The 24,445-nt window shown below is 42.8% G+C and overlaps 1 protein-coding gene across 4 annotated transcripts in view; it reads right to left on the bottom strand.

Moving 5' to 3' along the window:
- LOC124001930 (ral GTPase-activating protein subunit alpha-2-like) overlaps positions 1 to 24,445 on the bottom strand; it is a 193,369-nt gene that overhangs the window by 142,352 nt on the left and 26,572 nt on the right. For all 4 annotated transcript variants that reach the window (XM_046309095.1, XM_046309098.1, XM_046309097.1 and 1 more), the window contains exons 2-3: positions 10,624 to 10,734; positions 7,039 to 7,088 (exon numbers count right to left, since the gene is read on the bottom strand). In XM_046309095.1, coding sequence (XP_046165051.1) covers positions 7,039 to 7,088; positions 10,624 to 10,734 — 161 coding nt within the window. The remainder of the gene's footprint in view (positions 1 to 7,038; positions 7,089 to 10,623; positions 10,735 to 24,445) is intronic.

The following is a 24,445-nucleotide window of genomic DNA, read 5'->3' as shown; positions in this document are numbered from 1 at the left end:
CCCTCTTAGCGTCATCCATCCTCCTCTGTGCTTCATTTCTGTGATGTTTATATAGGACAACATCAGGCTACTCTTTAGAGAGTTCTTACATTTTTTAAAGGCCTTATTCCTTGCTTGGATAGATTCTAGAATCTCCTGATTAAATCAAGTTCTAGATCTCTGCTTTACCCTGACCCGTCTAATGGGAGACATCACATTCACCACATCAAGGAATCTACATTTAAAGACTTCCCAGGCACCGTCTACCCCAACACTACCTAGCACAAGTGACCAGTCAATTTTACCCACTTCCTCCCTAAACTTTTCAACAATCTTCCTTGTTCAAAACGTAATAAAATGATCACTGATTCCATATACTATTACTCCACTCTGCGATATTTTAGATTTATCAGACACCAAAATGAAGTCCATCGTACTTTGCACTGTTTCACATATCCTGTTGGGATACCTTCTTTTGAAACCTTCTATGAGCTTATTCCAAGCCTGCACAATCTATCCCCTTACACTGTAAAGTGAATCATTTTTAGGGCTAACACAATACGACACACATTAGTGCTAAGTGTATGCATGTGTGCTCGCAGGTAGACATGGATATCAAATCCATACAGTACATCCATACAGTATACAGTACATCCATACAGTATTATCAGAGAGAAGGGAACACAACGTGTCAGCTGAAGATCAAAGCTGTCTGTATCAGTCCTGTACACACCACTCAGAGTGAGCTTATCTTCTCAGCACACTGGAAAAGCACACGGCCACTGCAGACTGGAGCTAAAAGGGGACACACTGGGGTTAATCTGCTTTCAATATTAGTTATTTTTCAAAGGATAACCTATAAGTATTTAAAAGGCATGTGGAATCTGAAGCCATATGACTGTGTGTAGACAGACCCCTCATACTGTAGAGTCAGGCTGAGAAATCCAGACTGAAATCTAGCTTCATTCCACATGGACAGACAGAGAGCACTTCCTGTCAATACCAGGCTGGATGTCAGCTTGACTGGGGCCCAGGTTTAAAAATGCATGGAGATAGAAGTTCAGTCAGGCGAAAGTGGAGGTAAGGTATCACAAATAGAGTTTGAACTCAGTTTGTTAAAGTTCTCACTCAACAGTCAATGCAGGAGAAAGACTGAGCAGCCTACTGGGTCAATAACATACAGAGGACACTGCATACACCTGCAATACCAACATGCCAATAAAGCACGACACATACAGCATGTTCTGTAACCTCACACAAGTAACAGTGTGTGTGTGTGTGTGTGGTGTGTAAATAAGAAGCCAACTGCAGTGAAACATGATAATATAGGGGACTGATTGAGTATGCCTGGGTAGCTCTCTGACAGAGTTGAGTGTAGGCCTGCTGACATCGTTTGGCCGTGGTCTCACACGGAGACCAGTAGGCCACATGTCCAGACCAATCATCTTCCTCTGTCCTACCCTGCTAGACCGACATCTATTGACACAGTGCGAAGACCACTCCCCTCACTAGGGCTGTGATGATACCAGTATGACAATAAAATGTACATGGAAAAAATGAAAACATGAAGCAGACCAGACACTTTGGTCCTTTAAAAATGCTGCTGTATGTTAAATATTATGTGCTATCGATTGGAAATAAATAAATGTGACTCTGGATGACAACATTATGTTGATTTCCAACATTAGGGATGTTTTTCTAAAGAAGTTAAATCCACTTAGTGTGTCGTTTCCTTGCTACAATATTAATGAGTATCGCGATACTGGTATTGTCCTGGCCCTACTCCTCACAGACTCCATTCCCACTGAAAGGACCAAACTGCTCCTCTCTCAACCACTCGTCCTGATCCAGAGACTCCCAGTCAGCCCTGCCCTGAGCAAATGTTACTGGAGAGCTGCCTGTTTATATTGGAAACTGGAGCTGCCGTTTCAGTCAGGTGGGGAAACAACGTGGGGGACTTTAACCTCCAGGAGAGGCACCAGAGCATGAAGAATGACAGCACAACACTCACCTCTACTGAACAAAAACACACAAATACAGTACAAAGCAAGATGTCTGCCATCTCTGTGTGCTGCCTTCAACACCAGTGAAAAACTAACGGGGTCTATTTATTCCTTAACAGTCCGCTTTCTTTTTCTATTTGAGGTGAATTCAGGAAATAGGCAGACAGGTGGAATCAGCATAGGGCTGGGAATTGTCAGGGACCTCACGATACGATATTATAACGATACACATTGCGATTTTCACAATTCTATACGTATTACAAATTTTTTTTTTCAATTTAAAGTTTTAAGTTTTCTTGTTTTTCAATCAACCAACAAAACACATTCCACATGCACAGATGTGACAGGCTTTAAAAAAAGAAAGTCCAAAAATAATAATACATTTGAAAAAATAAAAATACAATTAAAATGAATGATAAAGTCAAATAAAAGCATTTATGTTTCTTAATCTATATAATCTATACATTTTCCTTGGCACGCACGCACGCACGCACACACACACACACACACACACACACACACACACACGCACGCACACGCACACACGCACACGCACACGCACACGCACACGCACACGCACTCAAAAACGAAATTAAAATAAAAACACAAAAAAAAACATATAACACTTGCAGCAGCACTATCAAGGTTCTTATCAGCTATTTCAAGCATTCGCTGAGACGACAGGCCAATAATTCGTTTTTAGGTTTTACAGCACCTTACACAACATGTATCTGCGCATTTCCCTAGTCACCCCGTTCACTCTGTCCAGTTTGAAATATAGTTGAATAGTGGAGACCAGAGTCTATCAAACTTGGGCTGTCTCTTGTGGAGGTCATAAGTGAGCTTTTCAAGAGGAAGAAAGTCAACAATCTGGTCAATTTTAAATGTAGGAGGGGTATTAGAGGCCCAGAATAGAATAATAAATTTCTTAGCAAAGTATGTAATAGTCATAAGCAAATTTTCTCTGTCAGGATCAAGAACAAAGTCCTGCTGAGCATTAAGAAGATAGATACACGGGGTCATATCAAACTGTACCTCTAGTATTTTCTATGCAGCAGTATGTACGGATTGCCAGATTCTGGCAATCTCCCTACAGCTCCAAAATTCATGCATATAGGTTCCACTTTCAGAGGTACATCTTTTACAGTTAGGAGACATATCTGTTTTCATTCTATGGAGTCTCAAAGGAGTATAATAAAATTTGTACAAAAATTCGTAATTAGATTCTTTCATTTTTACACTGGTAGAGGAGCAGTATACCCTATCGCAAACCTCCGCCCATAACTCATCACTGATAGTCAGACCAAGGTCCTTTTCCCAGATTATTTTCAAAGGAGTAAAGGAGGAGCTTCCTTTCTCAGAAAGGAGTCTATAGATGTAAGATATTTAGCCTTTAATGGATTGTGCTGTGACAAGAAGGGTTTCAACATCATTCAACTGAGTTCTAAACCTCCTCTTGGAGGTAAATGAGGAAATTACATGTCTAATTTGAAGATATTTTTAAAAAATGGGATCTTGGCACATCGAATTCACTGCAGAGCTCTTGAAAGGATTTCAGTGTAGTGGTTTTCTGATGAAATAGGTCTGAAAACATCCTGATTCCTAGAGTATGCCAAAGATTAAAGTTGGCATCCCTCAGGGCTTTTGGCAAGTCTGGGTTGCCTACTATAGGCGAGTGAGAACATATTTGGGAGGAAATGCCCAGGTATTTCTTACAGTCCCTCCACGCTAGTAGGGTGCTGTAAATCGCAAAGGTTTTGGCTATGTTGCCCACTTCACTAAAGTTATTAATGAATATAATTGAGCTTAAGGGCAATGAACCACAGGATTGGGCTTCTATCTGAATCCACATTGACTCTTGTCTGTTTGTGATCCATGTTAGCATGTTGCGGATTTGGGCAGACCAGTAGTACAATTGAAGGGAGGGAAGGGCAAGACCGCCTTTAGATTCAGGTTTTGATAAAGTGGAAAACTTGATCCTAGGTTTTTTATTGCCCCATATAAATTTGGTGATGCTTTGGTTAGTTGTTTTGAAAAAGGAGACTGGGAGATAGCATGGGAACATCTGAAATAAGTAGTTCAGTCTAGGGAGGACGTTCATACGGATTACATTAATTGTTCCTACTAAGCTAATTGGGAGGGAGATCCAGGTTTGGAGATCGTTCTTGATTCGATCCAGGAGTGGAAGATAATTTTCCTTAAAAAGGCTATTCAGATCTGGTGTTATGAAGATCCCGAGGTATTGAAACCCCTGTGTTTTCCATTGGAAAGGACAAAGTGTCTTCATAGAGCTGGTGAGTGTAATATTGAGAGGGCAGACAGTGGATTTGTTAAAATTGATCTTATAACCTGAAAACTTGCCATACTGAGCAATTGTGTCTAAAATGAGAGGGAGGGATTTCTCAGCGTTGGATATGTAGAGCAAGACATCATCCGTGTAAAGCGAAATCTTGTGCTGCAGGCCACCTGCAGAAACACCCATAATACTTGGATTGCTCCTTATCAGCTCTGCCAGAGGCTCCGCCCCCAACAAGTAGAGCAGCGGGGACAGCGAGCACCCTTGTCTTGTGCCCCGTTCCAGAGGGAATCTGTCAGAGTTCAGTCCATTAGTAGTCACCATGGCATTTGGATGAAAGTATAGTGATTTGATCCATTTAATAAAATTTGGGCCCATATTGAACTTTTCTAAGACTGAAAACAGAAAGCTCCACTCCATCCTGTCAAACTCCTTCTCAGCATCCAGTGAAGCCAGCAGGACAGGGGTGTTCTGTGCGTTTACTTGATCAATAATATCAAAAAGACGGCGAATGTTATCAGAAGAGTATCTGTCTCTAATAAATCCAGTTTGGTCCACTTTTATTATTTTGGGAAGAAGAGTGTATAGTCTTTTGGCGAGCAATTTGGTAATTATTTTATAGTCGAAATCCAACAAGCTTATGGGCCGGAAGGACGAGCAGGATAGGGGGTCCTTGTCCTTTTTTCAGCAACACTGTAATGCGAGCTGTGTGCATTGAGTCTGGGAGAACTCCGTTTTTGCAAAAATCCTCCAGCATTGGCATGAAGATAGGGCTGAGCTGGGGCTAAAGAGCTTTGTAGAACTCTCTGGGGAATCCATCTGGGCCTGGGGACTTATTAGGGGGCATGGAGGTAATTGCCTCCAGGATCTCCTCAGGAGTGAAGGGGGAGTTGAGATCTTCTTGGTCGGTCTCTGATAGTTTAGGTAGCGAGATTCCCTCTAGGAAGGAGTGGAGTTCTGCCTCCGTGTGTTTTCTCTCAGAGGTATATAGTTTGCAGTAAAAATCATGAAAAGTTAAATTGATATTTTTTGGGTCATATGTGACCTCGTCCTCTGCTGTTCGGATAGCCATGATTGTACGCTCTGACTGCTCCTTTTTTAATTGGTAAGCAAGCAATCTACTGGGCCTATTGCTATACTCATGGTATTTCTGTTTAGTAAAGAAAACTTTTTTTTATCTCCCGAGTGTAGTCCAAATTCAGTTTGGCTTTGGCTGCTTTAAGATGACTCCAGGAGGTGCTGTCTAGGGATTGTTTATGTATTTTTTCACAGCATTCCAGCTCCCTCTCAAGATCTAGCCTGTGTGCTTCCATTGCTTTTTTCTTAGAGGAAGCATATGCAATTAGATGACCTCTTTGTGTAGCTTTAGCAGCGTCCCACATTGTGGACGGAGAAACAGGAGAATCTTTATTGTCTTGTGTGTAGTTGTCTATCCACGTAGTTACCAATGTATGGAACACGTCATTTGATAGCATGGAGGTGTTGAATTTCCAGCTCTTTGACCTCGGGATGTTTTTGCAGAGGTCAAAGCGGAGGTGGACAAAGGCGTGATCTGAAAGTGCTATCGGTCCGATTGTACAAGTGGCTGAATTTATGAAACTCTTTGGGATAAAAATGTAATCTATACGGGAGTAGGTGTTATGGACATTAGAGTAGTATGTATAGTCAATATATGAGCTATTATTCTCTCTCCAGATATCTATCAGTCCCATCTCTTTAGTAAGAGAGTTCAACATCTTTGCAGATCTAGGATTTGTGGTGGGGACTTGAGATGATTTGTCTAGGGTTGGGTTAAGGGTACAATTAAAATCTCCGGCCACCACGCCAAAGGAGACAATGCTCATTGAACAGGGTTATAATTTTTGACATGAAGGCAGGAGTATCTGTGTTAGGGGCGTATATGTTTAATATAGTAATTGGTTGACCATATAGTGACCCAGTTATCAAAATAAATCTCCCCTCCGGATCAGATATGTTTTTGTCAATTATGAATGGAAGATTTTTATGGATAAGTATGGCTGTGCCTCTACTGTTTGATTTGAAAGATGAGAAATACACCTGTCCCATCCAAGCTCAGCGGAGTTTGGCATGTTCCGCATCACAGAGGTGTGGCTCTTGTAATAGCGCGATGTCTGCTTTTTCCTTTTTTAGAGCACATAGTATCTTTTTCCGTTTTATTGCATGCCCTAGACCATGGCAGTTCCATGTCAATAGATTTAAGGTACTAGTCATCGTCATCGAGAAGTAATCGAACTTTAGTGCAAGTCATCGCTGGGTAAAAGTGGATAGTAATTACAGCTGCGTTCACATAAAAGGAAAATAAATGGTGTACATACGTATTGCAATTTGATACTGTGATTTTATTGCGATTCAATATTCCAAACATATTGCTCACCATATGTCTGCTGCAGAAGGACAAGAGATAAGTGCTGAAAACATATTGGTTCCCTATTTAAAAGGAGATGGAGAACAAGCTATACAAGTACAGCAAAGTAGCGCAGAAATAATATTGTGTTATTGTCAAAAAGATAGATCATCAAATACAATATCCCAGTATGTAACTATCGTTTTCCCCACCACCACTAATTAGCACCATGGAAACTGTGTTGGCCCCTCCCCCCGGTACCAAGCAGAGTTGAGTAAACAGGTTGAATGCTGTAACCCCAGAGACAGATCTGATCCATGTCTACGGCTAGAACTGTCACTAGACATCAGACAGAGAATCATCATCATTCAGAACAGAAAGGTACAGCAACTTACTTCAAAAATAAAGAGGATAGAGTCCAGCTCCTCCCTCTGAGATTTGTTCCCTGAAAGAGAGAAGAGACCATTTAAATGTCACTCCGTGACAAGAGTCACTGACTCAAAGCCACAAGAGGGTAGAACATGTCAGATGTTGCTTGTTAGGAGAGGTAGATGTTGCTTGTTAGGAGAGGTAGATGTTGCTTGTTAGGGGAGGTAGATGTTGCTTGTTAGGGGAGGTAGATGTTGCTTGTTAGGGGAGGTAGATGTTGCTTGTTAGGGGAGGTAGATGTTGCTTGTTAGGGAGGTAGATGTTGCTTGTTAGGAGAGGTAGATGTTGCTTGTTAGGAGAGGTAGATGTTGCTTGTTAGGAGAGGTAGATGTTGCTTGTTAGGGGAGGTAGATGTTGCTTGTTAGGGGAGGTAGATGTTGCTTGTTAGGGGAGGTAGATGTTGCTTGTTAGGGGAGGTAGATGTTGCTTGTTAGGGGAGGTAGATGTTGCTTGTTAGGAGAGGTAGATGTTGCTTGTTAGGAGAGGTAGATGTTGCTTGTTAGGGGAGGTAGATGTTGCTTGTTAGGGAGGTAGATGTTGCTTGTTAGGGGAGGTAGATGTTGCTTGTTAGGGAGGTAGATGTTGCTTGTTAGGAGAGGTAGATGTTGCTTGTTAGGAGAGGTAGATGTTGCTTGTTAGGAGAGGTAGAGGTTGCTTGTTAGGGGAGGTAGAGGTTGCTTGTTAGGGGAGGTAGAGGTTGCTTGTTAGGGGAGGTAGAGGTTGCTTGTTAGGGAGGTAGAGGTTGCTTGTTAGGGGAGAGGTTGCTTGTTAGGGAGGTAGATGTTGCTTGTTAGGGGAGGTAGAGGTTGCTTGTTAGGGGAGGTAGATGTTGCTTGTTAGGGGAGGTAGATGTTGCTTGTTAGGGGGGTAGATATTGCTTGTTAGGGGGGGTAGATGTTGCTTGTTAGGGGGGGTAGATGTTGCTTGTTAGGGGGGGTAGATGTTGCTTGTTAGGGGAGGTAGATGTTGCTTGTTAGGGGAGGTAGATGTTGCTTGTTAGGAGAGGTAGATGTTGCTTGTTAGGAGAGGTAGATGTTGCTTGTTAGGAGAGGTAGATGTTGCTTGTTAGGGGAGGATATGCAAAAAACACATTTCCATGTCACACCGTACACCTGTAAAGGTTACCCACTTGTACACACAGTGAAACACCACACACTAATTATGTTTTATTTTCATCCATAAAAGACATTTCAACATTGGGGTTTGGAAACTGCCACTTCTTCCTACAGTTTTTTTTATTTAACCCTTGTTATAAGTCCAGCATCTGCTTTTCATTCAGATCACTTTTGTAAGTCTTAACTGATCACAACACTGGGGATGTCAGTTCTGTGTTACAAGGAAGTGAGAAACATTGACTTGGATAAGAGCTGAGGGTAAGGGTAGTAGGAAAGAGGCTCTATGGTACTTCATCATGCCAAAGCACTGACAGTCGTGTGACTTTCATGAGTGTGGACTGTACACCCTTCTGTGTGTCTCTAGAACGAGGTCATCATCAAAGTATAGCCGACTCTAGTCCAGGTCAAAAGCTGTGAGGAGGAGTCGGCATTCTCCATGATGTCATCAGAATAGTGCTTTAAAGAGTAGTGAGGATGGGGAAAGTGGAGGGGGTTGATTATTGAAGGCCCTATGATGGAGCATGCATTAACCATGGAGGTTGTCATCCAGGACTCACAGTGAGTGCAGGAAGGGGACTTGAGGAGAGGATTACATTACAGAGCCTATGCATTAACCGACAGACAGACAGCAGGGGGGAGAGAAGTCTGGTTCAAAAACAAGCCCTGGCTGTGCCCTACCCTCTAAGCACTTGTGTAGATCTGAAAGAACAGGATAGGTAGGCTGTAAGCAATATGGTAGTATTGACGTGTAGCTCCACCTTGCCCCCCTGGTAGGTAAATACAGTCCATTTTCTCTGGGTTCGATAACGGGCCTGATCAAGCTCTTTTTTGTTCTACTCTCCTCCTCTCTGAATGTATTTACCTAGAGTACATGTCTCTGTCTCAGAAATCCTGTACTAAATCTATTTCTTCACTGAAGGAGGAGTGCCTCAGAGTAAGTGTGGCTGGTATTGACAAGACTATTGTGAGAAGGAGAGGGTTCTAGGAAAGCTGAGCCTGCTGTGATGCACTTTCTAGGTTCTTCTATTAGGCCTGGCCCCCAGCAATATTTCCACGCTGCCACAATCCATTGTGTAGACATAGTCCTATATTTTATAGCAGTGACAGAAGATTTCAAAACATGTGAATTCATGAAACGAACAACTCTAAACCCTAAAATAATGATATTTCTCTTTTTCCCCACAAATTAATTTGATAATGTAGTGCATTACTCTGAGGTTTTACACCTCATCGTACTAGTACTCTTTTCCCCCTCTGAATGGCCCCAAATTACTGATAACTTTTTGGTTGCACACTTAAATAATTTCACCAGTAGCGGTGCGTGGGCACCGAGAAGCCAAGCCAGTTTACAATCTATGTTAGAGGTCAACCAATTAATCGGAATGGCTAATTATTTAGGGCCGATTTTAAGTTTTCATAACAATCGGTAATTAGCATTTTTGGACACCGATTATGGCCGATTACATTGCACTCCGCGAGGAGACTGCGTGGCAGGCAGACTACCTGTTACGTGAGTGCAGCAAGGAGCCAAGGTAAGTTGCTAGCTAGCATTAAACTTATCTTACAAAAAACAATCAATCAATCTTAACATAATCACTAGTTAATTACACAAGGTTGATGATATTACTAGTTTATCTAGCTTGTCCTGCGTTGCATATAATCAATGCGGTGCCTGTTAATTGATCATCGAATCAAAGCCTACTTTGCCAAACGGGTGATTTAACAAGCGCATTCGCAAAGAAAAACACTGGCATTGCACCAATGTGTACCTAACCATAAACACCAATGCCTTTATTAAAATCAATACACAAGTATATATTTTTAAACCTGCATATTTAGTTAATATTGCCTGCTAACATTAATTTATTTTAACTAGGGAAATTGTGTCACTTCTCTTGCGTTCAGTGCAAGCAGAGTCAGGGTATATGCAGCAGTTTGGGCCGCCTGACTCGTTGCAGACTGTGTGAAGACCATTTCTTCCTAACAAAGACCGTAAATCATTTGCCAGAATTGTACATAATTATGACATACCGGCGCTGTTTCGCCGATGATATACATTCAGCCTCTTGCAAATTGGAGGAAATGTGTGAAACACAGAGAGACTAAAAGATGTTTTTTATTTATTTATAATTTTTGGGAGGAAGCCTAACTTAAATGTTTGGGGAAGCCTGGCTTCCCTACACGCCACTGCATTTCACTGCTGCAATGCAATAATAGATCTGAATTTATGTTCATCTAATTGGTATTGAACAGCTTAGGGAAGTAGTTGGAATGAAAACTACAACCCCTGCAGGATTGAACATGACACCGGCTCTGAACGAGGTGAAAAAGCCATTAGCCAGCTAATTATACACCCTACTACTGAGGGTTGGTTACTGGAGTAGTAGCCATGGGCACAGTTTTAAACAGACACACAGGCAGCACACTCTTACTTACCTTTTTGCTTTATGTTACTTTCCAGTGTAATGAAATTTTCATAGAAGATAAAATAAATCTGAGAACAGTTGCTTTCGAAGAAGGTCTTCAATTCACTCTTCTCAAAGATATCTGCAAGGAAACAGAAGCACACAGTCAGATCAATTTCAACTACCCAGACGAACAAAACAAAAAGGATTATTGTTTAGTGAACCTGGGAAAAATGTCAAAAGGCTGCCATTACAGCATTAAAAATGAAAACTAAATTCCAGTGCGCCAATTACCCATAATTCTTCATGTCTCAATCAAACATATGGTGTCATACATAATCATATAGCTCAAGCATCCTTAGTGGTAACTCAATGGACACGAGGATTTACATAACAGCACACCAAGGACTTTGTGAGGAAAAACGTCATCTATAAATCAAGCTAACATGTTCTAAAGAAAGCAGTTAAATCAATGGATGAGGATGGTGCTGTCTGTTTAAATGGTGTAGATCATTCAACTGTGGTCCTCAGCAGATCTAAGGGGGAGACATGCACACGGCTGGAAGGAGAATGGAATCCCCAGGAGCCTCACTGATGAGCAGGGAGATAGTGAGGTACAGGAGAGGACAGGACCATAGAATTAAACTGTAGGCCAGTGTCTATGGGGAGAGGAGCGCCATGACACATTATGTCAAAGTGACTTCATTCGCGTAAACCGTGTCCAATTACAGAATCTAGAACAACCATATTATTAGTCTTCTCTCCAATCCTTTGTAAAACACATCGTTTCAAAGATGGGTTATTTTTGGGTTATTTTTCCGATGAGTTAAAAGTGCTGACCTGCGTACGTGTATGCGACTGCTGGCCCAGTTTCCTCTTTACTTTTTGATTTATTTAACCTTTATTTAACTAGGCAAGTCAGTTAAGAACAAATTCTTATTTACAATGACAGCCTACCCCGGCCAAACCCAGACGACGCCAATTGTGTGCCACTCTATGGGACTACCAATCCCAACCAATCTCGACCTGGCCTTGAACCTATTGCACTCCATCTCCATAACAGATCATCCCACATCATTAACACCACAGCTCACACGACACATGGCTAAGTGCATTTACATTATGGTGAGGTCAGCACTTAACTAATAAGAAAACAACCCAAAAATACCCCCCCCCCCTTCCCCCCAGGCTTGGTATCAATCACAAAACCTTTCTCTTCCATGCCATGTCCCCTATGATGAGAACATTTAACAGGGGCAGACTTCTTCCCCCTAATTGAGCAATTAAGATTCACCTTCTGTTCGGTCTCTCCTGCGCCTCAGTTCTGTTCAAAACACCCTCTTTCACCACCAGCCAACTGGATGGAGACCAAACACAGCCCAGATAGTCTCCAGTAATTGGCTTGGGCGGATGGCTGGCATTTGTATCCAACCAACCACCGCGGGACAATGACAGTCTGTCTGGTGATTTATGTTAGCCCACAGATTAAAGCAGAGATACAATGAAGAATCATACATCCCCCTGTAATAACATTTGAACTTGTGTTCCATGGATCTCGCCCACAAGGCAAATAACAACGGCCATAATAGAATACACGGACCTGGATGAGACAGGAGCTGGTCTCGTCCTTTGTTCTCAGGTTAATCTGATTGCAGCTCTGATCTGATTGAATCTGAATATTGAATAAGGTCTGGTATTGGCACATTCATCACAAGCGTCTGCAACCGAGTGGAATTGCAGCACCACATGCAATGCAATATGTGCAACGCAGGGCTAAATATAAACCATAATAAACAACAATGCCATCATACTGCAGTATTCCCAAAAGTATAGATATTGGCAGCAAAACACACAGTAGCACCTGAACACTGAAATGTAACTGGCCTTAACGGTGTGCCAAGAACAACATGGCCGAGCATGGCGGATAAGTCTGCTTCAAAAAAAAGTGTCATCTTTTTTTCAAGAACACAATCCTCTTAATAAGGCTGGATTACGGGTCAAATAGGAGGGACATTTAATTCAGACTCCATTAACACTTACTTACTAACATAATACTAGTGCTGGGAATTGCCAGGGACCTCATGATACGATAATAACACGATACTTTGGTGCCGGTACGATATGTATGCGATTCTCACGATTGCGATTCGATACTGTGATTTTCATTGCGATTCGATGTTCTAAACATATTGCTCACCATACGTCTGCTGCAGAGGGACAAGAGAGAGCCATGAGAACTAGCTTTGATCTATAACAGTCATGGAAATACAAGTGCTGAAAACAAATTGCCTTCCTATTTAAAAAGAAGGTGGAGAACAAGCTAGGAAGGAAAAATATCGCCGTTTTGGTGCAGGTACAGCCAACTAGCGCAAAAATACTATTGCGAGTCAAAACTATATGATCAAAAATAATATTATCACTACATAATACCCTATCCTGCACACGCCAGCACACTAAGCACTTTTGAAATGTTGGGATTCATTGAGTGCATGATCTGTGATGAGAGTGATGTGTGAGCTTGTGTACTGTGTATTTCTCCCTCTCTAATGGGTATGGCTCAGATGGAGCTGATGGCTCTCATACGCACTTTGTGACATCTGCTGATTTTATTGATTGAATTTGATTGATCCAGCCCAGTCTCAGTGAGTAGGATACAAAATGGCCCTTCAAGTCTGCCACCAATTTATTTTATTTTCAGTGTGTATGTGGGGTCGGTGTGTGTGTGTGTGTGTGTGTGTGTGTGTGTGTGTGTGTGTGTGTGTGTGTGTGTGTGTGTGTGTGTGTGTGTGTGTGTGTGTGTGTGTGTGTGTGTGTGTGTGTGTGTGTCAGCTTGTAACAAGACCTTACTGCACTACGCTTGTTTAATATACAAGCCAAGCCCCTGCAACACCTCTCTCTCTATATCTCAATATCCCGCTCTCCCCAGAGGCGACACTACATTATATATTCTTTCTCCAACACCTCTTGATAGTATCTGCCATGCTGGTGCAGACAGTCACTGAGCTAATCCCACACTGCTTTTAGTTCATACCACCCTGTCACACTTAAACACACACACACACTCAGCCCATCAATATAAAACACAGTCTGTCTTACAAGACAAAAGAATCAGGGCCAGATCTACAAATCACAGCCCCAGTATTGAGCCAGAGAATTTGTTGAGCATTTTAACTAGCCTAGCCCTTCAAACTACTGTTCACCTGAATAGCTTACAGGCCTAATAACCTTGAGTTAAAAATCCCAAGGGCTACTCGGAAGACTAATCACACACTTTAAAAAGGGGGCTTTCAAACCCAATTAGTTTGGAGTGGAATGTTTTTTTTTCTTCTAATTCAGGTGCATTTCCCCCCTTAGTTTGGTTTGTTTGCACTGGTGTAAACACCATCCTCAATTGGAGCCCACTAAACAACACACCGTGGTTCACTCAAAAAGGGTGGTCTGGGTCAGATTCCATTCGTACCATGGTGTGGTTCGCTGCAGGTTAGAACGCAGTCGGTACCAAACACAGGAAAATAACTAGAGATGTGTAGTATTATCGGTTGTTTGACACTTTAATGAAATGATAATCATAGATAACAGGCATTTAATGATTAGAGAGATGTGTCAAATGATCAAATGACAGTTAGCTATTATCCTGCATGTTGGACACTTGCTTTGTTTAGATGGATTTTTTTGTTCATTTGACAAATGTGAAACCAACCAGACCAAATGGAGAAAATAAAAAAGACAATGTAACAAATAATTGAACTCTGATTTGAACTAGGTTTACAGCTGAAAATGGTGTGTAAAAATGCCCTAACTGCACACTGCACACCGCACCAACCGTGAGGAGGTTCAGTGAGGGAAGAAGATGGTACTGGGTCTGTACCGAGGGCCCAGGGCCCAGGCAAGGCTCTTATCTCAGCCTCTCACATGGTCCACTTTTCAACACTGCTGATTGTGTTAGAGCGCTTCCTGCCACTCAGGAAAACATGTTGGCTCATCAGCAGCAGTAGCCACCAGCTAACTCACCAGTCTGCTGGGGGAGGAGAGAGGACCAGCAGACACCCTAAGGGAAGGAGGGAATCAGGAGGGCTTGGGGGTCGTGCGTGCGTGCGTGTCTGGTAACAGAGACAGTGTGAAAGAGAAATGAATGCACAAGTGCAAGCAGAGGGTCAGTGGTCAGCTGGTAAGGCCATCCCCAGGTCACTTCCTCCCATATCCCTGATTCAGTATAACACCGACAGAGATGGTCACCTCACTTCGAGTTCTTAGGAAACTATGCAGTATTTTGTTTTTTATGCATTATTTCTTACATTGATACAACAGGAAATCTTAAGTCTTATTACATACACCCGGGAAGAACTATTGGATATAAGAGCAACGTAAACTTAGCAACATTACGACTAGGAATACGACTTTCCCGAAGTAGATCCTCTCTTCGGACCACCACCCAGGACTATGGAGCTAATTCCAATAGGTGATCCAAAACAAAGACGCCTCAGAAGGGTTGGACGAAGCGGCCACCTGGCCAGGCTCCGTAGCATGCACATCGCACACCTCTCCTGAGTATACTACTAGCCAATGTCTAGTCTCTTGACAACAAGGTAGATGAAATTTGAGCAAGGGTTTCCTTCCACAGAGATATCAGAGATTGTAACATTCTCTGTTTCACGGAAACATGGCTCTATCGGGATATGTTGTCGGAATCGGTTTAGCCAGTGGGCTTCTCCAAGCATCGAGCTGACAGAGATAAAACACATCTCTGGGAAAAGGAAGGGCGGGGGGTGTATGCTTTATGATTAACGATTCATGGTGTAATCATAACAACATAAAGGAACTCAAGTCCTTCTGCTCACCAGATCTAAAATTCCATACAATCAAGTGCCGGCCATTTTACCTACCAAGAGAATTCTCGTCGGTTATAGTTACAGCTGTGTATTCCCCATCAAGCAGACACCAAGATGGCCATCAAGGAACTTCACCGGACTATATGGACTGTACTCGACCAGCACACAAACATCCTGTGGCGGACTGCACTAGCATCGAATAGTCCCAGCGATATGCAACTTTTCAGGGAAGTCAGGAATCAATACACGCAGGCAGTCAGGAAAGCAAAGGCTAGCGTTTTCATACAGAAATGTGCATCCTGTAGCTCTAACTCCAAAACTTTTGGGACACTAAGATCCATGGAGAATAAGAGCACCTCCTTCCAACTGCCCACTGCACTGAAGCTAGGTAACACTGTCACCACCAATAAATCCACGATAATCGAGAATTTCAACAAGCATTTCGCTACAGCTGGCCATGTCTTCCTCCTGGCTACCCCAACCCAGGCCAACAGCCCCACACCCCCCGCAGCTACTTATCCAAGCCTCCCCAGGTTCTCTTTCGCCCAAATCCAGATAGCAGATGTTCTGAAAAGAGCTGCAAAACCTGGACACGTACAAAATCAGCTGGGCTAGACAATCTGGACCCTCTCTTTCTAAAATTATCCACAGCTGTTGTTGCAACCCCTATGACCAGTCTGTTCAACCTCTCGTTAGTATCATCTGAGATCCCTAAAGATTGGAAAGCTGCCGCGGTCATCCCCCTCTACAAAGGGGGTGACACTCTAGACCCAAACTGTTATAGACCTATATCCATCCTGCCCTGCCTATCTAAAGTCTTCGAAAGCCATGTTAATAAACATATCACTGACCATTTCGAATCCCACCGTACCTTCTCCGCTGTGCAATCCGGTTTTCGAGCTGGGCACGGGTGCACCTCAGCCACGCTCAAGGTACTAAATTATATCATAACCGCCATCAATAAAAGACAGTACTGTGCAGCCGTCTTCATCGACCTGGCCAAGGCTTTCAACTCTGTCAATCACCGTATTCTTATCGGCAGACTCAACAGCCTTGGTTTCTCAAATGACTGCCTCGCCTGGTTCACCAACTACTTCTCAGATAGAGTTCAGTGTGTCAAATCGGAGGGCCTGTTGTCCGGTCCTCTGGCAGTCTCTATGGGGGTACCACAGGGTTCAATTCTCGGGCCGACTCTTTTCTATGTATATATCAACGATGTCACTCTTGCTGTGGGCGATTCCCTGATCCACCTCTACGCAGACGACACCATTTTGTATACATCTTGCCCGTCTTTGGACACTGTGTTAACTAACCTCCAAACGAGCTTCAATGCCATACAACACTCCTTCCGTGGCCTCCAATTGCTCTTAAACGCTAGTAAAGCCAAATACATGCTTTTCAACCGTTCGCTGCCCGCACCCGCCTGTCCGACTAGCATCACTACTCTTGACGGTTCTGACTTCGGCGATGTAATTTACAAAATAGCCTCCAACACTCTACTCAGCAAACCGGATGTAGTCTATCACAGTGCCATCCGTTTTGTCACCAAAGTCCCTTATACCAGCCACCACTGCGACCTGTATGCTCTCGTTGGCTGGTCCTCGCTACATATTCGTCCCCAATCCCACTGGCTCCAGGTCATCTATAAGTCTTTGCTAGTTAAAGCCCCGCATTATCTCAGCTCACTGGTCACCTTAGCAACACCCACCCGTAGCAAGCGCTCCAGCAGTGGTCATCCCCAAAGCAAACACCTCTTTGGCACCTTTCCTTCAAGTTCTCTGCTGCCAATGACTGGAACGAATTGCAAAAATCACTGAAGTTGGAGACTTACATCTCCCTCACTAGCTTTAAAGCATCAGCGGTCAGAGCAGCTTACCGATCGCTGCAGCTGTACACAGCCCATCTGTAAATAGCCCAACCAACCGTCTCATATCCCCATACTTGTTTTTTCTGCTCTTTTGCACACCAGTATTTCTAGTTGCACATCCTCATCTGCACATCTATCACTCCAGTGTTAATTGCTAAATTGTAATTACTTCGCCACTATGGCCTATTTATTGCCTTACCTCATTTGCACACACTGTATACAGATTTTTCTATTGTGTTATCGAAGTGTACGTTTGTTTATTCCATGTGTAACTCTGTATTGTTGTTTTTGTCACACTGCTTTGCTTTATCTTGGCCAGGTCACAATTGTAAATGTGAACTTGTTCTCAACTGTCCTACCTAGTTAAATAAAGGTGAAATAAAATAAGAAAATGAAATGGGGCAAAACATTTCCACGTCTGTCCATAAGCTGCCTCTTAATTTGATATAATGAAGCTGTGTTAACTTTTATGGCTGCAGGGGCAGTATTGAGTAGCTTGGATGAAAAGGTGTAAATGGCCAGCTCCTCAGTCTCAGTTGCTAATATATGCATATTATTATTATTAGTATTGGATAGAAAACACTCTGAAATTTCTAAAACTGTTTGAATTATGTCTGAGCATAACAGAACAAATATAGCAGGCAAAAACCTGAGGGGGGGGGGCAGAATTTCAACCAAGCTCTCAATTAAATTACAACGCGATATGGATGAGTTTTCACTTCCTACGCCTTCCACTAGATCTCAACAGTCAATGGATGACTCATGTGAAGGGGGGTCGAATGACACAGGAAATAGTCACCACTTCCACGAGTTGACCATGCATTCACTATTCGCGTTCACAGATGAAGGACCTGCGTTCCTTCGCTCATCTGAAGTCATTCTAATTCTCCGGTTGGAACATTATTCAAGATATATGTAAACAACATTCTAAAGATTGATTCAGTACATCGTTTGACATGTTTCTAATAACTGTTACGGAACTTTTGGACATTTCGTCACATTATAGTGGACGCGCTGTGACTTTGGAATTGTTTACCAAGCGCGCTAACCAAAGTAGCGAATTGGACAAAAGTAACGGACATTTTCAAACAAACCAAGCATTTATTGTGGACCAGAGATTCATAGGACTGCATTCTGATGAAGTTCAAAGGTAAGGAAACATTTATCATGTATTTTCTGGTTTCTGTTGACTCCAACATGGTGGCTAATTTGTCTTCTGTTCTGAGTGCCATCTCAGATTATTGCATGTGTTGCTTTTTCCGTAAACTTTAAAAAAAATCTGACACAGCGGTTGCATTAAGGAGAGGTATATCTATAATTCCATGTGTATAACTTGTATTATCATCTACATTTATGATGAGTATGTCTATTGAAACGATGTGGTTATTCAAAATCACTTGATGTTTTTGGAACAAGTTAATTTAATAAGCCAATGTAAACTCATATTTTTTTATTTAAATATGAACTTTATCAAACAAAACATGCATGTATTGTATAACGTGAAGTCCTATGAGTGTCATCTGATGAAGATAATTCAAGGTTAGTGATTAATTATATCTTTATTTGTGCTTTTTGTGAATGCTATATTTCGCTGGAAAATGGCTGTGCTTATTGTGGTTTGGTGGAGACCTAACATAATCGTTTGTAGTGCTTTCGCTGAAAAGCCTATATGAAAATTGGACACTTTGGTGGAATTAACAACAAGATTACCGTGAAAATGATATAAGACAAACACATGTATGTTTTAGGAATTGTAATTATGAGATTCCTGTGGTTTGAATTTGGCGCCCTCTATTTTCACTGGTAGTTGTCATATCGATCCCTGTATTGGGATTGCAGCCATAACAAGTTTTAACTCCAGTACCTTGAACACGAGGCGGAGGCAGCATGTGTGTGTGTCTATGTGGATCCGGATCAGATCTGTTTGACATCCTGCCCTGCTGCATGTCACAGACTCATCAGAGCCTGTCATCAGGCTCTTTCCACCCCAGTCCTCAGACTGACCGACTCACTGCTCTGCTCTCAGTCTGCTCAAATCCCTCTAACCAGACTGTGGCGCGTGACAGATGAAATGCATGGTGAGGCACGGGAATATTCCTCACAGAGGAAGGGAAGTCTCAAGAGAAGGACCTGGCCATCTTCTAAACAGACAATTCAGTACTATTGATCTGCTGTTTACACTGGTGAATTTCAATGGACCCCCTTTTCACTGTGAGTGGTTTTGTGTGTTTGAGTAGGGCTTCAAGTTGGCTTCAGGTTGAACCCCCCCACTCAACGGGCCTCTCAGTTCTCCTGTCGCTGTGCCAACGGATGCAGAACAGTTTCTGCAGGCCCTGGGAATGCAGGGGGTTGGTATTGTATCCTATCCTTTACACAAAACACAACACCTGTGTCCATGCTATGCTCAGACACTCCTCCACTCCTACAGGATGAACACAGAGCTGAGCTGCCTGCCTGGGGAAACAGGAGGGGGAATCTGGAAAATACCAGCCATAAAGCTGTCATCTCTACACGGTGCTATTATCGAAGACAGATATGTGAGGAGAGATGTTTTGTTGTTTCACTGTTGACTGGAACAAGAGGAGAAACGCAGTTCCGATCATGCTGCTTCCTGCTATTACTTCTCAGAGAGCTCTCTCTGCTTGTGGAAGTGAGCGAGTGCCAACATTTCACAGATCCCGACACAAGCACCTCTCTCAGTATAATGGAGGAGGGGTGTGTGTGTGTGTGTGTTTCAGGGAGCCCGCCAAGTTCAACAGCAGAGAACAGACCTGGGGTCAATTTCCATTCCAAACAGTTACATTTGTAATTCCACTCTGCCAATCTCTAATCCGTCTCAGCAGTTCAGACACAGAGCGAATGCCTTCTATCTTAAATGATAATAGTACTGTTGTGGTTTACTGAGTCACTCATTTAAGTATGGCTAACAACCAGAATGGGTCATATCCCAAAGAAGGACATTTCACCGTATACTGTACATACATTAGTATGTTATGAACATGTGTCATTAGCTACTAGCATGATGCCGACGGAGATGGCAGCATCGCGACTAGCTCTTAGAAGACTTTGCAGTATTTTGTTTTTTAAATGTACAATTTTTTACATTATTACCTCAGAAAATGTTATGTGTCATTACCTACAGCCAGGAAGAACTATTGGATATTAGAGAGGCGAACTACCATTATTATGACCAGCAATACGACATCTCTGGAGCCGATCCTTTGTTCACTCTCCCCAGAGCAATCAAACTTATTCCAGAGACCGATCCAAAACCTCGCCAGCAGAGGAGAGGCACTCGAGGTGGCCTGCTGGTTCAACTTAGGAGGCGCGCACACCACCCACCGCTTCCGAGTATATTACTGAGTATATTAGTTCAGTCTTTGGATAGCAACGTTGATGAGCTTCGAACAAGGATTTCTTTCTAAAGAGACATCGGGGCCTGTAACATACTTTGTTTCACGGAAACACGGCTTTCTCTGGAAACTCTATCGGAGTCAGTAAAGCCAGCAGGATTCTCAGAACATCGCGCAGACAGGAATAAATATCTCTCCGGGAAGCAGAAGGGCGGAGGGGTCTGTATCATGATTAACGAATCATGGCGTAATTCTAGGAACATTCAGGAACTCAAGTCATTTTGTTCGCTGACCTAGAATACCTCACAATTAAATGCCGACCACGTTATCTCCCAAAATAATTATCTTCGGTCATCGCCACGGCCGTTTACATCCCACCTCAAACCAAAACCTTGACGGCCCTCAAAAGAACTTCACTGGACTTTATGCAAACTGGAAACCACATATCCTGAGGCTGCATTTATTGTAGCTGTGAATTTTAACAAAGCAAAACCGAGGACTAGGCTGCCGAAATTCTATCAACATATTGACTGTCCTACTCGCGCTACTAAGAATCTCAACCATTGCTATTTAAAACATCTGGAACGTTTACAAGGCCCTCCCCTGCCCTCCTTTCGGCAAATCTGAGAACAAATCCATTTTGCTTCTCCCGTCCTATAGTCAGAAACTCAAACAGGAAGTGCCCTTGCTTCGTACAATTCAACGCCGGTCTGACCAATCGGAATCCATGCTTCAAGATTGTTTTGATCACGTGGACTGGGATATGGTCTGGGTAGAGTGCAAAAATAATCTAGACGTATACACGGATACAGTGACTGAGTTCATAAGGAAGTGTATAGGAGATGTAGTACCCACTGTGACTATTAAAACATACCCTAACTAGAAACCGTGGATAGATGGTAGCATTCGCGCAAAACCGAAAACGAGAACCACCGCATTTAACAATGGCAAGGTGACTGGTAATATGTTAGAATATAAAGAGTGGATTTATTCACTCCGCAAGACATTCAAACATGCTAAATGTTTTAAAAAATTGATAAAGTGGAGTCGTAATTCAATGGCTCAGAGACATATGTGGCAGGGACTACAGACAATCAAGTGTCTACAAAATTAAAACCAACCACATCGCTGAGACTGAAGTCTTGCTTCTGGAAAGGCTAAACATATTCTTTGCATGCTTTGAGGATAACACCGTGCCACCGACGCGGCCCGCTACCAAGGACTGTGGGCTCTCCTACACCATGGCCGACATGAGTAAAACATTTAATTGTGTTAACCCTCGCAAGACTGCTGGTCGAGACGACATCCCTAGCCACATACTCAAAAGCATGTGCAGACCAGCTGGCTGGTGTGTTTACGGGCATATTCAATCTCTCTCTACCCCAGCATGTCCCTGCATGTCCCCCCCCACATGCTTCAAGATGGCCACCATTGCGTTCTTGGGTACAGGAACAAAGGTAACTGAAATAAATCACTATTGCCCCATAGCACTCACCTCTGTCATCATGAAGTGCTTTGAGAGACTAGTCAAGGATCATATCACCTCCACCTTACTTGTCACACTAGACCCACTTCAATTTGCTTACCGCCCCAATAGATCCATAGATGATGAAAGGGACTATAAACGTTTGGGAACCACTGACTTGTTAGATATTACTGCACTGTCGGAGCTCGAAGCACAAGCATTTCACTACACCCGCAATAACATCTGCTAATCACGTGTATGTGACCAATACAATTTGATTTGATTGAAATAGAATTTCCTCACTACATGCAAATACAAATGGTTCTGCATCTCACCAGTAGAAACGGGCCATCTACATTTTTTGTTTGTAACCAAACCTCCATATCCAGAATTCATAGCAATTTCAGGATGAAATACCACCCGTCGAGGTGGAGCCATTTGAGAATGGGTATCAACAGGTAGCTAACATTACAACAACTGGGTCAAAAACAATTATAAAGTTAAGTCATGGCGTGGTGCTCAGTACCTAGATGTGAAAACTACAAACAAGCACAGGCTGCTGGGGTAATATTTAAATTGCTTAACTTACTAAGAATTCAAGCAGAGGTAGTATAGCTAACAAACTACATTTGTTTATCTAAGACAAAAATGTTTATAAATAGACTAAAAAGTCTACTGTAGTTCTCTTTATTATGGAGGTTTAGTTGATTGTTTATGCAAAACCTGAAGTCTTAAATTGGAGAAAAGCAGAGTTTTTAGTAAGGAGGGCATAGTGTAGTTGGGTGAGCGACTGGTGTCTGTTGGGAGGGGTATCGTGTGGGAAGGTTAGCCAGCATGATCTATTGACATGAGGGGGATGGGTGGATATAATACCTTGTATTTGAAACAAAGTTGTAAAATGTTGGCTAATCAGACATGTGTATGTCCTACAGACTAATCCTGCTGCCATGAAGACGACCTTGACACCAGCTTTAGTAGTACAGATCCCGTAGATCCATTGGACGAAAGCTTTCAGCTGGAAACAAGCTCAATATCTGTTGTGTTATTATTATCTATTATTGACTCATCACATACGCTGCTGCTACTGTTTATTATCTATCCTGTTGCCTAGTCACTGTATTTCTAGTTATATGTACATACTGTGCATTCGGAAAGTATTCAGACCACTTGGCTTTTTCTACATTGTTACGTTACAGCCTTATTCTAAAATGCACACACAATTTTCCACAATGACATAGAAAAAAAATCTGTTTTTTAGAAACTGAAATATTACTTTTACATAAGTATTCAGACCCTTCACTCAGTACTTTGTTGACGTACCATTGGCAATGATTACAGCCGCGAGTCTTGTTGGGAATGTCAATACAAGCTTGGCACACCTCTATGCGGGGAGTTTCTCCCATTCTTCTCTGCAGATCCTCTCAAGCTCTGTCAGGTTGGATGGGAAGTGTCATTGCACAGCTATTTTCAAATATTTTCAGAGATGTTCGATCGGGTTCAAGTCCGGGCATTGTCTGGGCCACTCAATGCTTAGGGTCGTCCTTTTGGAAGGTGAATCTTCACCCTAGTCTGAGGTCCTGAGCAGGTTTTCATCAAGTATCTCTCTGTACTTTGCTCCATTCATCTTTCCCTCGATCCTGACTAATCTCCCAGTCCCTGCCACTGAAAAACATCCCCAGGATGCTACCACCACCATGCTTCACCGTAGGGATGGTGCCTGGTTTCCTCCAGATGTGGCGTTTGGCATTCAGGCTAAACAGTTCAATCAGACCAGAAAATCTTGTTTCTTACTGTCGGAGAGTCCTTTAGGTGCCATTTGGCAAACTCCAAGCGGGCTGCCATGTGCCCTTTGCTGAGGAGTGGCTTTCGTCTGGCCACTCTGCCATAAAGGCCTGATTGGTGAAATGCTGCAGAGATGTTTGTCCTTCTGGAATATTCTCTCATCTCCACAGAGGAACTATGGAGCTCTGTCAGAGTGACCATTGGGTTCTTGGTCACCTCCTTGACCAAGGCCCTTCTTCCCGAATTGCTCAGTTTGGCTGGGCAGCCAGCTCTAGGAAGAGTCTTGGTGGTTCCAAACTTCTTCCATTTAAGAATGGAGGCCACTGTGTTCTTGGGGACCTTGAATGCTAAAGACATATTTGGGTGCCCTTCCCCAGATCTGTGTCTCGACATAATCCTGACTTGGAGCTCTATGGCTTGGTTTTTGCTTTGACATGCACTGTTAACTGTGGTACCTTAAATAAACAGGTTTGAGCCTTTCCAAATCATCTCCAATTAATTGAATTTATCAAAAGGTGGACTCCAATCAAGTTGTAGAAACATCTCAAGGATGATCA

This window comes from Oncorhynchus gorbuscha, linkage group LG17, assembly GCF_021184085.1.
Source record: "Oncorhynchus gorbuscha isolate QuinsamMale2020 ecotype Even-year linkage group LG17, OgorEven_v1.0, whole genome shotgun sequence".
In the NCBI taxonomy this organism is placed as follows: Eukaryota; Metazoa; Chordata; class Actinopteri; order Salmoniformes; family Salmonidae; genus Oncorhynchus; species Oncorhynchus gorbuscha.
Note: the sequence above shows the minus strand (reverse complement) of the source record. Positions and strands in the feature narration are given on the sequence as shown.